Source organism: Drosophila montana, unplaced genomic scaffold, assembly GCF_035044405.1.
Source record: "Drosophila montana isolate Dmon_TW-CO22-7 unplaced genomic scaffold, ASM3504440v1 contig_2963_1, whole genome shotgun sequence".
NCBI classification, from domain to species: Eukaryota; Metazoa; Arthropoda; class Insecta; order Diptera; family Drosophilidae; genus Drosophila; species Drosophila montana.
In genome coordinates, this window is record NW_026997838.1 from 2008 (window position 1) to 15060 (window position 13053).

Consider the following 13053-nt stretch of genomic DNA (forward strand, 5'->3'; position numbering starts at 1 on the left):
AAGATACACTCTCACAGTCATACATTGTTATTTCTAAGTACGCAACACACAATCATGAGTATTTGGTTACCCTCAGCAACAAATACAACAACACACAGCCTTAAGCATTTTTGGTTGCCCTCAGCAACAAAGTAGTATTCTTGTAAACAATGCTGACCCGCTGCCAAGAGTTCTGCGCACAGCAACTGAAAACGGACACCCGTGCTGCTTGCGCAAGAATGCTGAGTCGGCATGCCGACTCTAGCGTATGGCGTGATGCATTGGCTTCACAGGGCAAACTTAGGCTTGAACATTTCTGTAGCCTTCAGTCTCAATCTAGATCGCAACATTATAAGACGAGTGAATGATTAAACTCCGGCATTGCCGTCAATAAACATTATTTGTGTTATCAATCATAGTTGACCACGTCCAAGACGGGCAACTGGGAAAGTCCCCACAACCTAATCACATTGTTCCAATAGTCACCTGTTGGATTCATCACCACCTCACAAGGAGAAGAATCAGCCGTTGAATTCATCACCACCTCACAAGGAGAAGAAGTCACCACCGTCCGACCAACCACACATCGTCGCCAAACAACGGAGTTACGACGGAAGACTTAATTGGCGCCCAACGTGGGGCCCGACCAGCCCCAGGCCCCTAAAGACAATCAAACCGAGGCTCCACAGCCCATGGAAGTTGACTCTTCCTCCAGATTTAGACAAAAAACCGACTACAGCAAGCGTCAGGCTAAATAGTCCAACGCACCAAAACGCAAGAATTCGTCAGACCGTTCAACAGGTCAAAGACGACAACGCGTTAACAATGTCGTACAATCAGATTCCAAAGAAGCCGTAACAGAATTCGAGAAGGCGGCCAAAGAGGCAGTTGAAGAACTAGAGAGTGAGAACGAGTACGCACCTGGTGACGACTCGATTAATTTTTTAGGGAACACTCCCGGCTTCCGTACATTGAACGACGGTTGGCTGGGAGAACTCTGAAGATGTTGATTGACACTGGCGCGGCAAAAAATTATGTGAAGCCCTTAACAGAGCTAAAGACCATAACGCCGGTCGCCAAGTCATTCTCGGTAAACTCGATCCACGGGTCTACCGAAATCAAGCGCAAATGCTTGATGAATATTTTCCAACATACTTCCCCGTTTTTTCTCCTCGATACCCTAAGTTCTTTCGACGCCATCATAGGCTTCGACTTGCTAACACAAGCCGGAGTCAAATTGAACTTGGCAAAAAACACTCTGGAATACCAGAGTACATCCGAAAAACTCCAGTACTATCAATGTGCTGATGTGAACTTCACCGATGTCAACGACATCGTAGTCCCCCCTTCCGTAAAGAAAGAGTTCAGGGGCATGATACTCAGAAACAAAAGAGCCTTCTCAAATGCAGATGAAGCTCTCCCTTTTAATACTGCTGTCATCGCTACAATCCGAACAGTAGACAACGAGCCTGTGTATTCAAGATACCCGAGTCTCATGGGTGTTTCTGATTTCATAAACAAAGAAGTCAAACAATTACTGGACGATGGCATAATCAGGCCCTCCAGATCGCCTTACAACAGCCCAACATGGGTGGTTGATAAAAAAGGCACTGACTCATACGGTAACCCCAAAAAAAGGTTGGTAATCGACTTCAGGAAACTGAACGAAAAAACCATACCGGACCTTTACCCCATGCCGAGCATCCCCATGATCTTAGCAAATCTAGGAAAGGCGAAATACTTCACTACCCTCGACTTAAAGTCTGGGTACTATCAAATCTACCTTGCGGAGCATGACCGCGAAAAGACTTCGTTTTCAGTAAGCAGCGGCAAGTACGAGTTCTGTCGCCTACCATTCGGCCTGCGCAATGCAAGCAGCATATTCCAAAGGGCAATAGACGATATCCTGAGGGAACATATAGGAAAGATTTGCTTTGTCTATGTAGACGACGTCATAATTTTTTCTAAAAACGAAACGGAGCACCTTCAACACATTAACATTGTGTTAAAATGTCTAATCGACGCCAACATGCGTGTAGGCCCTGAAAAGACTCGTTTCTTCAAGGAAAGTATCGAATTCCTGGGTTTCATTGTAACCAAAGATGGAGCAACATCCGATCCCAAAAAAGTTAAAGCCATTCAGGAATTCCCTGAACCAAAGAGTGTCTACAGCGTTAGGTCCTTCTTGGGGTTAGCCAACTACTATAGGGTCTTTATTAAGGACTTTGCCGCTATAGCGCGTCCGATATCGGACATACTTAAAGGGGAAAATGGTTCAGTTAGTAGGCACGTATCAAAGAAAATCCCTGTTGAATTTAATGAAGTTCAACGCGATGCATTTCACCGTCTGCGGAGTATTTTGGCATCAGAAGATGTCATGTTAATGTATCCAGACTTCCAGAAACCGTTCGATTTAACCACTGATGCTTCGGCCAGTGGAATTGGCGCGGTTCTTTCCCAAGGCAATAGGCCAATAACAATGATTTCTCGCGCCTTAAAATAGGCCGAACAAAACTATGCCACTAACGAAAGAGAATTGCTGGCCATTGTGTGGGCTTTAGGCAGATTGCAGAACTTTCTGTACGGTTCTAGGGAAATTAACATTTTCACGGACCACCAGCCGCTCACGTTCGCTATGTCGGACAAGAACACGAATTCCAAGATTAAAAGATGGAAATCTTACATTGACCAGCACAATGCCAAAATGTTTTATAAACCGGGCAAAGAGAATCTGGTGGCGGATGCCCTTTCAAGGCAAAACATTAATGCTCTGCAAGATGGGCCCCGTTCGGACGCTGCAACCGTTCACAGCGAACTTTCCCTGACCTACACGGTCGAGACAACAGACAAACCTTTGAATTGCTTTAGGAACCAGATTGTCCTAGAGGAATCGCGTTTTCCGCTAAAGCGAAACTTGTTGCTGTTTCGCAGCAAAACACGCCACTTGATCAGTTACACTGACAAGAGCACAATTCTCAAAACTCTCAAAGAAGTTGTGAATTCTGGAGTCGTTAATGCAATACATTGCGATCTTCCCACGTTGGCAAGTTTCCAACACGACCTGATTTTGCATTTCCCTGCTACCCAATTCTGGCATTGCAAAAATCTTGTGCAAGATATAACGGACAAAAACGAGCAGTTAGAAATTATCACTGCCGAGCACAATCGAGCGCACAGAGCAGCTCAGGAAAACATTAAACAAGTACTTCGTGACTATTATTTTCCCAATATGGCCAGTTTGGCCAAAGAAGTGGTTGCAAACTGCAGGGTCTGCACTAAAGCCAAGTACGATAGGCACCCGAAGAAACAAGAACTCGGGGAAACGCCTATACCAAGTTATACTGGCGAAATGTTGCATATTGACATTTTCTCGACAGACAAGAAACAGTTCTTGACCTGCATAGACAAATTCTCCAAATTTGCAGTCGTCCAACCGATATTATCCAGAACGATAATCGATGTCACAAGCCCTCTACTGCAAATTGTTAACCTTTTCCCCGCAACCAAGACAATTTATTGCGATAACGAGTCGGCCTTCAATTTCGAGACCATCACTTCGATGCTCCGAAACGCCTACGGCATTTGCATTGTGAATGCGGCTCCGCTTCACAGCACCTCAAACGGCCAGGTGGAGCGCTTTCATAGCACCCTGACCGAAATTGCGAGATGCCTCAAGTTAGACAAGAAAATCAGCGACACTACAGAATTAATCTTAAAGGCTACGATAGAGTACAACAAAAGTTTGCACTCAGTAACCCGAGAGAAACCAATTGAGGTCGTTCATGCAGCAGCTTATGATCGTCGCGAGAATGTCAAAGACAGGCTAATTAAGGCACAGCAAGACAATATCAAAAGGTGCAATGCATCCAGGCAAAACCGCGTTTTCGAGGTAGGAGAAAAGGTGTTGCAGAAGAACAACAAGAGGCTAGGGAACAAGTTAACTCCCTTATGCTCAGAACAAAAGGTCGAAGCAGACCTGGGAACGTCTGTCCTCATTAAGGGGAGGGTGGTCCATAAGGACAACCTGAAATAAGTTTTCCTCCACAATTAGCTAGTAAGCCAACTCAGAGTTAGAACACCGTCTTATATTGTTCGTCCATTTCAGGTTTGCACTCACTTTGCTTGTGGCACTAGCAGCGATAAATGCTCGGATCACCGACTTCTCGCATGCCAACTACATTCCGGTCTTAGACGGGGAAGTACTGGTGTTCGATCAACGTAGCTACTTGAGGCACTCAAGTAACATTTCTGAATTTGTTAGTATGCTAGACGAGACAGAAAAACTGTCCGATTCCTTTCCACAGTCGCATGTGCGCAAACTACTAGACGTAGATACAGATCACCTTAGAACATTGTTGTCCGTTCTTCAAGTGCATCACAGATTTGCACGAGGCCTCGATTTCTTAGGCACTGCCTTGAAGGTTGTTGCTGGCACCCCTGATGCTTCAGATTTCCTAAGGGTCCGCGTTACAGAGACGCAGTTGGTGGAGGCTAACTCCAAACAGATACTAATAAACTCCGAAACTCAAAAACAAATAAACAGACTAACGGACACTATCAATAAAATTATCAGTTCCCGCAAAGGCGATTTGGTTGACACTCCTCATTTATTCGAGACACTGTTGGCAAGAAATAGAATACTGAACACAGAAATTCAAAATTTAATACTCACCATAACGTTGGGAAAAGCAAACATAGTAAATCCTACAATCCTTGATCATACCGATCTGAAATCACTTATCGAACAAGATACCCCAATAGTTAGCTTAATAGAAGCTTCTAAGATCAAGGTCCTTCAGTCCGAGAATATTATCCACATATTAATAGCCTACCCTAAAGTTGAGTTTAGGTGCCAAAAGGTCTCCGTCTACCCCGTTTCACACCAACAAACCATTCTGCGACTCGACGAAGACATGTTGGCGGAATGCGAAAAGGATACCTTTGCAGTTACTGGATGCACCGTAACTACGCATAACACCTTCTGCGAACGAGCACGGCGCGAAACCTGTGCTAGCTCCCTTCACGCGGGAAACATCGCCAACTGCCACACTCAACCTAGCCACCTGAAAGCGATAATGCCTGTAGATGACGGCGTCGTGGTTATCAACGAAGCGACAGCGCGCGTCCGAACAGATGATGACGCAGAGGTAACCGTCTCAGGAACCTTCCTGATAACTTTCGAACGGTCTGCAGCTATCAATGGCACAGAATTTGTAAACTTGCGCAAATCACCAAGCAAGCAGCCTGGCATCGTGAGGTCACCGCTCCTAAACATCATCGGACATGACCCGGCACTAAGCATACCACTCCTGCATCGTATGAACATCAACAACTTGCTATCAATTCGAGATTTCAAGGACGAGGTAATTGCGGCTGGCTCGCCTAAATTCTGGTTCGCGGTTGGTGCGGTCCTGAACGTCGGACTAATTGGCTCATTCGTCCTTTTTATGGCACTAAGGAGAAAGCGAGCTACATTAAGGATACAGAAGGCTTTGGACAACTTTAATATGACCGAGGACGGCCATCATCCTGAGGGGGGGGTAGTTAACAACTAAACATATAAGATACACTCTCACAGTCATACATTGTTATTTCTAAGTACGCAACACACAATCATGAGTATTTGGTTGCCCTCAGCAACAAATACAACAACACACAGCCTTAAGCATTTTTGGTTGCCCTCAGCAACAAAGTAGTATTCTTGTAAACAATGCTGACCCGCTGCCAAGAGTTCTGCGCACAGCAACTGAAAACGGACACCCGTGCTGCTTGCGCAAGAATGCTGAGTCGGCATGCCGACTCTAGCGTATGGCGTGATGCATTGGCTTCACAGGGCAAACTTAGGCTTGAACATTTCTGTAGCCTTCAGTCTCAATCTAGATCGCAACATTATAAGACGAGTGAATGATTAAACTCCGGCATTGCCGTCAATAAACATTATTTGTGTTATCAATCATAGTTGACCACGTCCAAGACGGGCAACTGGGAAAGTTCCCACAACCTAATCACATTGTTCCAATAGTCACCTGTTGGATTCATCACCACCTCACAAGGAGAAGAATCAGCCGTTGAATTCATCACCACCTCACAAGGAGAAGAAGTCACCACCGTCCGACCAACCACACATCGTCGCCAAACAACGGAGTTACGACGGAAGACTTAATTTATATATGTACAAGTGCATACCCAAAAATTTAACCGATCGCCATATTGATGTATACATGATGTATACATCAAGACATATCTGCACACATAGGGTTTCGCTCCGTTGAATAACAAGTGTATGCGCTTCTCCATTCTAGACTTCACCAAATAATCACATACCTAAATATAAAAAAAAAAACACAATTCTGATTGGTATTTAGTTAATTAAAACCACACTGTGCAAATTCACCTGCATGTATACACACACACGCACATCATATTATATGTGTATCGTTTGTTATTTTTCCTCCACAGCAGCTTCAAGATCAATTTATATATTTCTTTTTACAAATTAATTGGCAAGTGCAAAAGGTAAACAAACATCAGGGTTGTAAAGTATCAAGATCGGTTTTCGATAAACTGATTCTGAGCCACTTTTATATTTTTGTATGTTTCCACTTTGCCATTGAGCTGCGTTTACTTAATAAAATACAAACATATGCATTACTTTTTCTTATTCTTATAAAAATTTATAAATCATAATTATAAGTTAAGACGTTTCCAAGTTGCGTAATAAATCGAATATCCGTGCGATTTTTCTTAAAATAACAAATTATACAAATAATTCTATGTTAAAAAAAACTTTCCATTGAGCTGCGTTTAGAATAAACGTGCTTCTTCTTGAGCTCAACAATTAATAAGCAATAAGCATCAATTTTTTTGCGCGATCCGTTTCCACTACACGGCCGCCTTGTCAAAAGAGAATTAATCCTTTTCTCTGGTGTTTCAATAAAGAAATAATTAGATTTTTTTCTCAAGTAAAAGAAACTAAATAAGCATCAATTTAGTAAATTATTAGTAAAATAATTAATTTAACAAAATTTTCCGATTTCGTTGGACTCAATAGTGCACACCATTTCGGTCATTCCATTTTATTCTGATATCTCGATTCCATCGTTCCTGTGCCATTTCTTATTCCGTTTTCGCTCGGCTGATTCAAATTATTTGTATTTGATCACATCTCACCTGGTTATTACAATTTTTGGCTCTGTGAAGAGCCTAGTATGCCAATCGGTGGTGATCAAAACAGCCACAAACGACTCACAGCACCGTCCGTTAAGGAGTCAAAGCGACCTTTAACCTCACCTAGAGCAGTTTTCGGGAAACTCAAGGTCGAGAGTACCAGCACAACCGTCCGCAAGACTGTGAGTCCGATTCCAACAAGAGATATTACCCCAAAAATTACCCGTTCGACTACGCAAAAAATGCAGAAGTCAAGCGAAATGGCACTGAACGACTTCGTTTCTATAACTGACCGACTAGGCCAGTTTGAAGTGAAGATCAATGACGCAGCGGACAGTGACGTGTCACTGTTCACTCTCCAAGTCCGACGAGATCAGATTAAGACTTTATGGGAAAAGGTAGAACGCGAGTACGAGTTATGTTCCAAGGCTCTCAACCAAGGCGCTTGCAGCAGCAGTGACCTGGTGGCTATGCAAGCTAAATATGATTACTCGTACTCCGTTTACGAGCGATGTGCGGCTCAACTAAGTGAGAAAATAGAAAGAGCCACGGCCTTAAATAGACAAGCTGAGCAACCCCCCTCCAACTTCTCCATGTCCAGGGGTTGCAGTCTCCCGCCATGCGACACTGAAGTTTTCAGTGGGGATTACCTACGCTGGCCTACTTTCCGAGACTTGTTTACAGCGGTTTATATAAACAATCCAAGATTGACGCCGGTGGAAAAATTGTTCCATCTAAATTCCAAAACCAGCGGCGAAGCTAGGGCAATTGTCTCCAAGTCCCCGCTCACGAATGACGGCTTTCAGTCAGCGTGGGCGAGCCTGACGGAGAGATTTGAGAATAAGCGACTATTAGTCAATAGTCAATTGAAAATTCTTTTCAATCTCCCCTCAGCAACACAAGAGTCTGGAGCCGCCCTTAAAGAGCTTCAGGGCACAATCCAGGGGTGTTTAACGGCTCTCGACTTGTCCAGGGTGAGCACCGAAAATTGGGATTGTCTGCTTATTTTCTTGTGCTCCTCTAAATTGCCTAAGCTCACGCTGTCATTATGGGAACAATCGCTCCACGATAAGGCAGAGATACCTCAATGGTCCGAGATGAATTCATTTCTGATCGACCGATATCGCACCTTGGAGGCGATAGAGGATGTACGACCTACCGCACATACGCCACCCCAGTCCAAACCCACAAGAAAAGAGTCCAACCACCTGAGAACCTTCGAAGCAACAGTGACTACAAAGTCACAACACTGCAAATTGTGTCAGAAGGAAAACCATCCCGTGCGTCTATGCCCACGTTTTCTACAAATGTCCGTACCCGAGAGAGTTTCCGTCATTAAGCAACAAAAGTTGTGCTTAAACTGCTTCGCCAGACAGCACCAGTTGAAAGACTGCACTAGCGCACATAGTTGTTTCACGTGCAAGGGACGTCACAACACGCTGCTCCACCGTGACAGACCCCAGGTGCCCTCAGCTTCCACAACACCAATAGTTTTGAACCCTCCTTCGTCTATACAGTCCACTTCTACTTCGACCCAAGCTACCGTTCAAAACTACTTTTCCGCAAACTCACATGGTGTTCTCCTCGGCACGGCTGTCATCCAAGTGTGTCATTTGGGCACAAAGTATACAGCTCGGGCATTAATCGACTCTGGGTCTGAAGCGACCTTTATTTCAGAGCGATTGTTCAAAAGGGTTAAACTTCCTTATCAACCCGTCGACGCACAGGTCTCCGGTTTGAATCAAGCTATTTCGGCTCAACCTCAAAAACTTTGTCATTTTAATATTGGCTCTCCGATAAAGCCCAGGGTTCATATTGAAACCTCGGCTTATGTTCTTCCAAAGCTAGCAGGCAATTTGCCCTCCTACACCATCCCCCAAACTGCTTTGAAAGAACTTCCAAAATTACACTTGGCCGATCCCTCTTTCTATAGGAGCTCACAGATAGACGTGCTTCTCGGCGCCGATATCCTCCCATCCATATTGTTAGGTGGCTCCTATCCCAACATATGTGGCACTCTCCTTGGTCAAGAAACGATTTTCGGCTGGATCCTTACAGGCCCCGTTTCTAAGACCAGTGCCAAATCTGTCGCATCCTTTTCGACTCAAGTCTCGCTGAATCCAAATGCGAGCTTGGATAAACTGCTCACAAAATTTTGGGAGGTGGAGGATATTCCAGTAAAGCTGGAAAAGGAATCCGACCTGTTTTGTGAGCGCAATTTCCAAAAAACCACTAAAAGGGATAAAAACGGCAGATACTTGGTCACACTGCCATTCAAGAATTCCGATCACATCCAGTTAGGCCATTCAAGGTCCATCGCACTAGCTCAATTTCTACGAAATGAGAATCGTCTGGCAAAAAATGCCCCCCTTAAGGAGCAGTACGATGCGGTGATCCAGGAATATCTGGACTTAGGTCACATGCGACAAGTCCCTCCAAGCAATGGTTCGGATAACTTTTATCTACCACACCATGCTGTTCACAAGCCTGACAGCACCACGACCAAGCTCCGCGTAGTATTTAACGCCTCCCACCCGTCATCGAATGGTAAAAGTCTGAACGATGTGCTACATGCAGGGCCCGTTCTGCAATCCGACTTAACCATTCAAATTCTAAGATGGCGCTTCTTCCGATATGTCTTCAATGCCGATATCACGAAAATGTATCGGCAGATACTTGTGCATCCCAAACACACGCCCTATCAGAGAATTCTGTTCCGAACAAAGGACAACGAGCTTCGTGACTTCGAGCTCAGCACAGTCACGTTTGGAGTTAACTGTGCCCCCTTTTTGGCAATCCGGGTACTACATCAGTTATCTGATGACGTTCGTTCGCTCTATCCCTTAGCAAGTCACATTATCGCAAACAATATGTATGTCGACGATGTACTAGCGGGAGCCCATTCCAAATCAACGGCAGATCAAGCAATTGCAGAACTCCGCAAAGCCCTTGAATCTGCCGGGTTCCCCTTGCGAAAATGGACATCCAATGAAAAGGACTTGCTAAGAGCGATTCCCAAGGACCACTTGCTTCGCGCCGACTTCTTAGAGATCGAGGAGGCCTGTTCGGCAAAGACTCTCGGGATCAGATGGAAAGCTGACACCGATGAGTTCTTTTTCGCTCCATCCGAGCTAACAACCAAACAGTCCGTCTCCAAACGTGAAGTCCTTTCACAGATTGCCAAACTGTTCGATCCAGCAGGTTGGCTGGGTCCAGTCATTATTCAGGCAAAAATATTCATGCAGGAGATCTGGCTCCAAGAACTGGGCTGGGACGATCCGCTACCTGAGAGTCTTCTCAGTAAGTGGAATTTATTTCTGCAAGAGTATCCGGGCCTCAGTGCGATTCGCATCCCTAGATGGGTCGAATTCCGCCCACAGGGGACTATTCAATACCACGGGTTTTGTGACGCTTCGCAGCGTGCATATGGGGCCGCCATTTACGTGCGCACTGAGATACAAGATCGCATCTCAGTACATCTCCTAACAGCGAAAACGAGGGTCGCTCCGGTCAAGACGGTATCCTTGCCACGACTAGAGCTGTGCGGAGCAGCACTTCTGTCCGAGTTATCCGCTGCACTCAGTCCCCAGCTACCTTCCGCTGGCGGCGACTGGTTCTATTGGACAGATTCCACAATTGTGCTAGCTTGGCTTCATAAGCCACCATGCGCCTGGACTACCTTTGTAGCAAACAGAGTCGCAAAAATTACTCAGGCCACCGACTCCAATAAATGGTCCCATGTACGATCCGAGTACAATCCAGCGGACCTAGCGAGCAGAGGTGCCCCACCACAAGTGTTAGTCAACAATGAGCTGTGGTGGCACGGGCCAGAATGGTTACGCCTACCTCAGAACCAATGGCCCATTCCTTCAGATCCCCTCCCAGATACGACAATAGAGCAACGTACGATTAAAGTAAACCTCGCAAACACGGCTCCCTCATTTTCTTTCCTCGAGCGCTTCTCCAAGTTCGATCGAGCCCTGCGAGTGTTAGCATACATCTATCGCTTCTTCAAGCGTTGCAAACGATTGTCGCTCCCGTCAACTATTGAAATTGACAGCAACGAGATTTCTTATGCACAAGAAAGACTCATTCTCCTGACCCAGAGACAAGCATACTCGTCAGAGTACACTTGCTTGAGCACGAAGAAACAGCTCACTTCCAGCAAACTCCTTAATTTGAACCCCTTTCTAGATGGTAAGGGAATTATTCGAGCATGTGGTCGTGTAAGAGCGGCCGAAGCACTCGGCTACGATGAGCGGCATCCAATAATACTGCCATACACATGTGCATATTCGCGTCTCTTGACCGCTTTCACCCATCTTATATCCTTGCATGGAGGCAACCAGCTCATGATGCGTTTAATACGATCACAGTACTGGATTCCAAAGCTCAAGGTGTTGGTCAAATCCACAATCCATTCCTGCAAAATCTGCGTCATCCGAAAAAAGAAATTGCAAACGCAGCTCATGGGCGACTTGCCTGTGGAGAGAGTCACATTCTCTCGGCCGTTCACTCACACAGGAGTCGATTTTGCAGGCCCCTTCGATGTTAAAAATTACACAGGTCGAGCCTGTCTTATTACAAAAGGCTACGTGTGCGTCTTTGTGTGCTTCAGCACCAAAGCCATCCACCTAGAAGCTACATCTGACCTGACCACAGAAAAATTCCTAGCGGCATTTGCGAGATTTGTGGCACGACGAGGGTGCCCAAGTCAAATGCATTCCGACAACGGCAAAACCTTCGTCGGAGCGGCCAAAGTCCTTTCGCGCGATTTTGTAGAAACGCTTAAGACTCAACTCCAGGCCACTTACAGTCTCCAGAAACTGTCCTGGCACTTCAACCCTCCTAGTGCACCGCATATGGGTGGCCTGTGGGAGGCAGGTGTAAAGAGTTTCAAAAATCTATTTTATAAGTCTACATCGACCTCCAAATACACCTTCGAAGAGCTTTCCACGCTCCTATCCAAAGTTGAAGCATGCCTGAATTCAAGACCGATATCTCCAATGTCGGAAGATCCTACTGATCTCCTAGCTCTGACTCCCGGTCATTTTCTAGTCGGGGGTCCTCTACTTTCCGCCACAGAGCCAGAGATCAAGGAAAACGCCACGTCCATCATCAACCGCTGGCAGCGCTTGAAGGCTTTGCAACAACAGTTCTGTCTCCGTTGGAAACATGAGTATCTTTTAGAATTACACAAAAGAAACAAATGGCAAACTCCAACGCGAGACTTACAACGGGACGATCTAGTCATTATTAAAGAAGATAATCTTCCAGTTAATGACTGGCGTCTAGGTCGAATCCAAACGACCTATCCTGGCGACGACCAAAGAGTCCGAGTGGTCGACGTGTTAACAGCCCGAGGTGTCTCCAAGAGACCTATCTCTAAGCTGATCCTGCTCCCGATAGAATCTAGTCTCCATTTTCCATCCAGTAGAATCTCCAGTAAAGACTAGAATCCTAGATCCATAGGTCTGCGGACCATCCGTATAAAGCCGCATAAGTAATGTCTATTATGTTTTTTTTCAACCTTCTTCACGTAACAGCACGATGTCTCCACGCCAACAACAAGGCCGATCCAAGAGCCGACCGGCAACGGAATCGTTCCGATGCCGAGTATGCCGAGGAGTCCACGCGCTGCGAAAGTGCCAGAGGTTCATGCGGCTATCTCCAGAGAAGAGACTCCGAGCAGTTCTGGTCAACAAATACTGCCCAAACTGCCTGGCTCACCAACATTCCGGGGAGTCCTGTCGCCGCAAGGACAAGTGCCGCAAGTGCCAGGGCGACCATCACACCTTGCTTCATTTCCAAGAAGCGCGTCGCATGCCATCGCGATCTCCAGAGCGATCCCAGACAATGCGCAGCACCAAGGCCCAAGCGCGACGCTCCGCGCCGCCTTCATCCGCT

At 45.9% G+C, this 13053-nt stretch overlaps 1 protein-coding gene across 1 annotated transcript; it reads left to right on the forward strand.

Moving 5' to 3' along the window:
- Window positions 1–6798: 6798 nt before the first annotated feature.
- On the forward strand, window positions 6799–12710 carry LOC135430164 (uncharacterized). The gene has a single exon (XM_064684720.1). The coding sequence runs from the start codon at window positions 7188–7190 to the stop codon at window positions 12600–12602; it is 5415 nt and encodes a 1804-aa protein (XP_064540790.1). The 5' UTR covers window positions 6799–7187; the 3' UTR covers window positions 12603–12710.
- The last annotated feature ends 343 nt before the right edge of the window (window positions 12711–13053 follow it).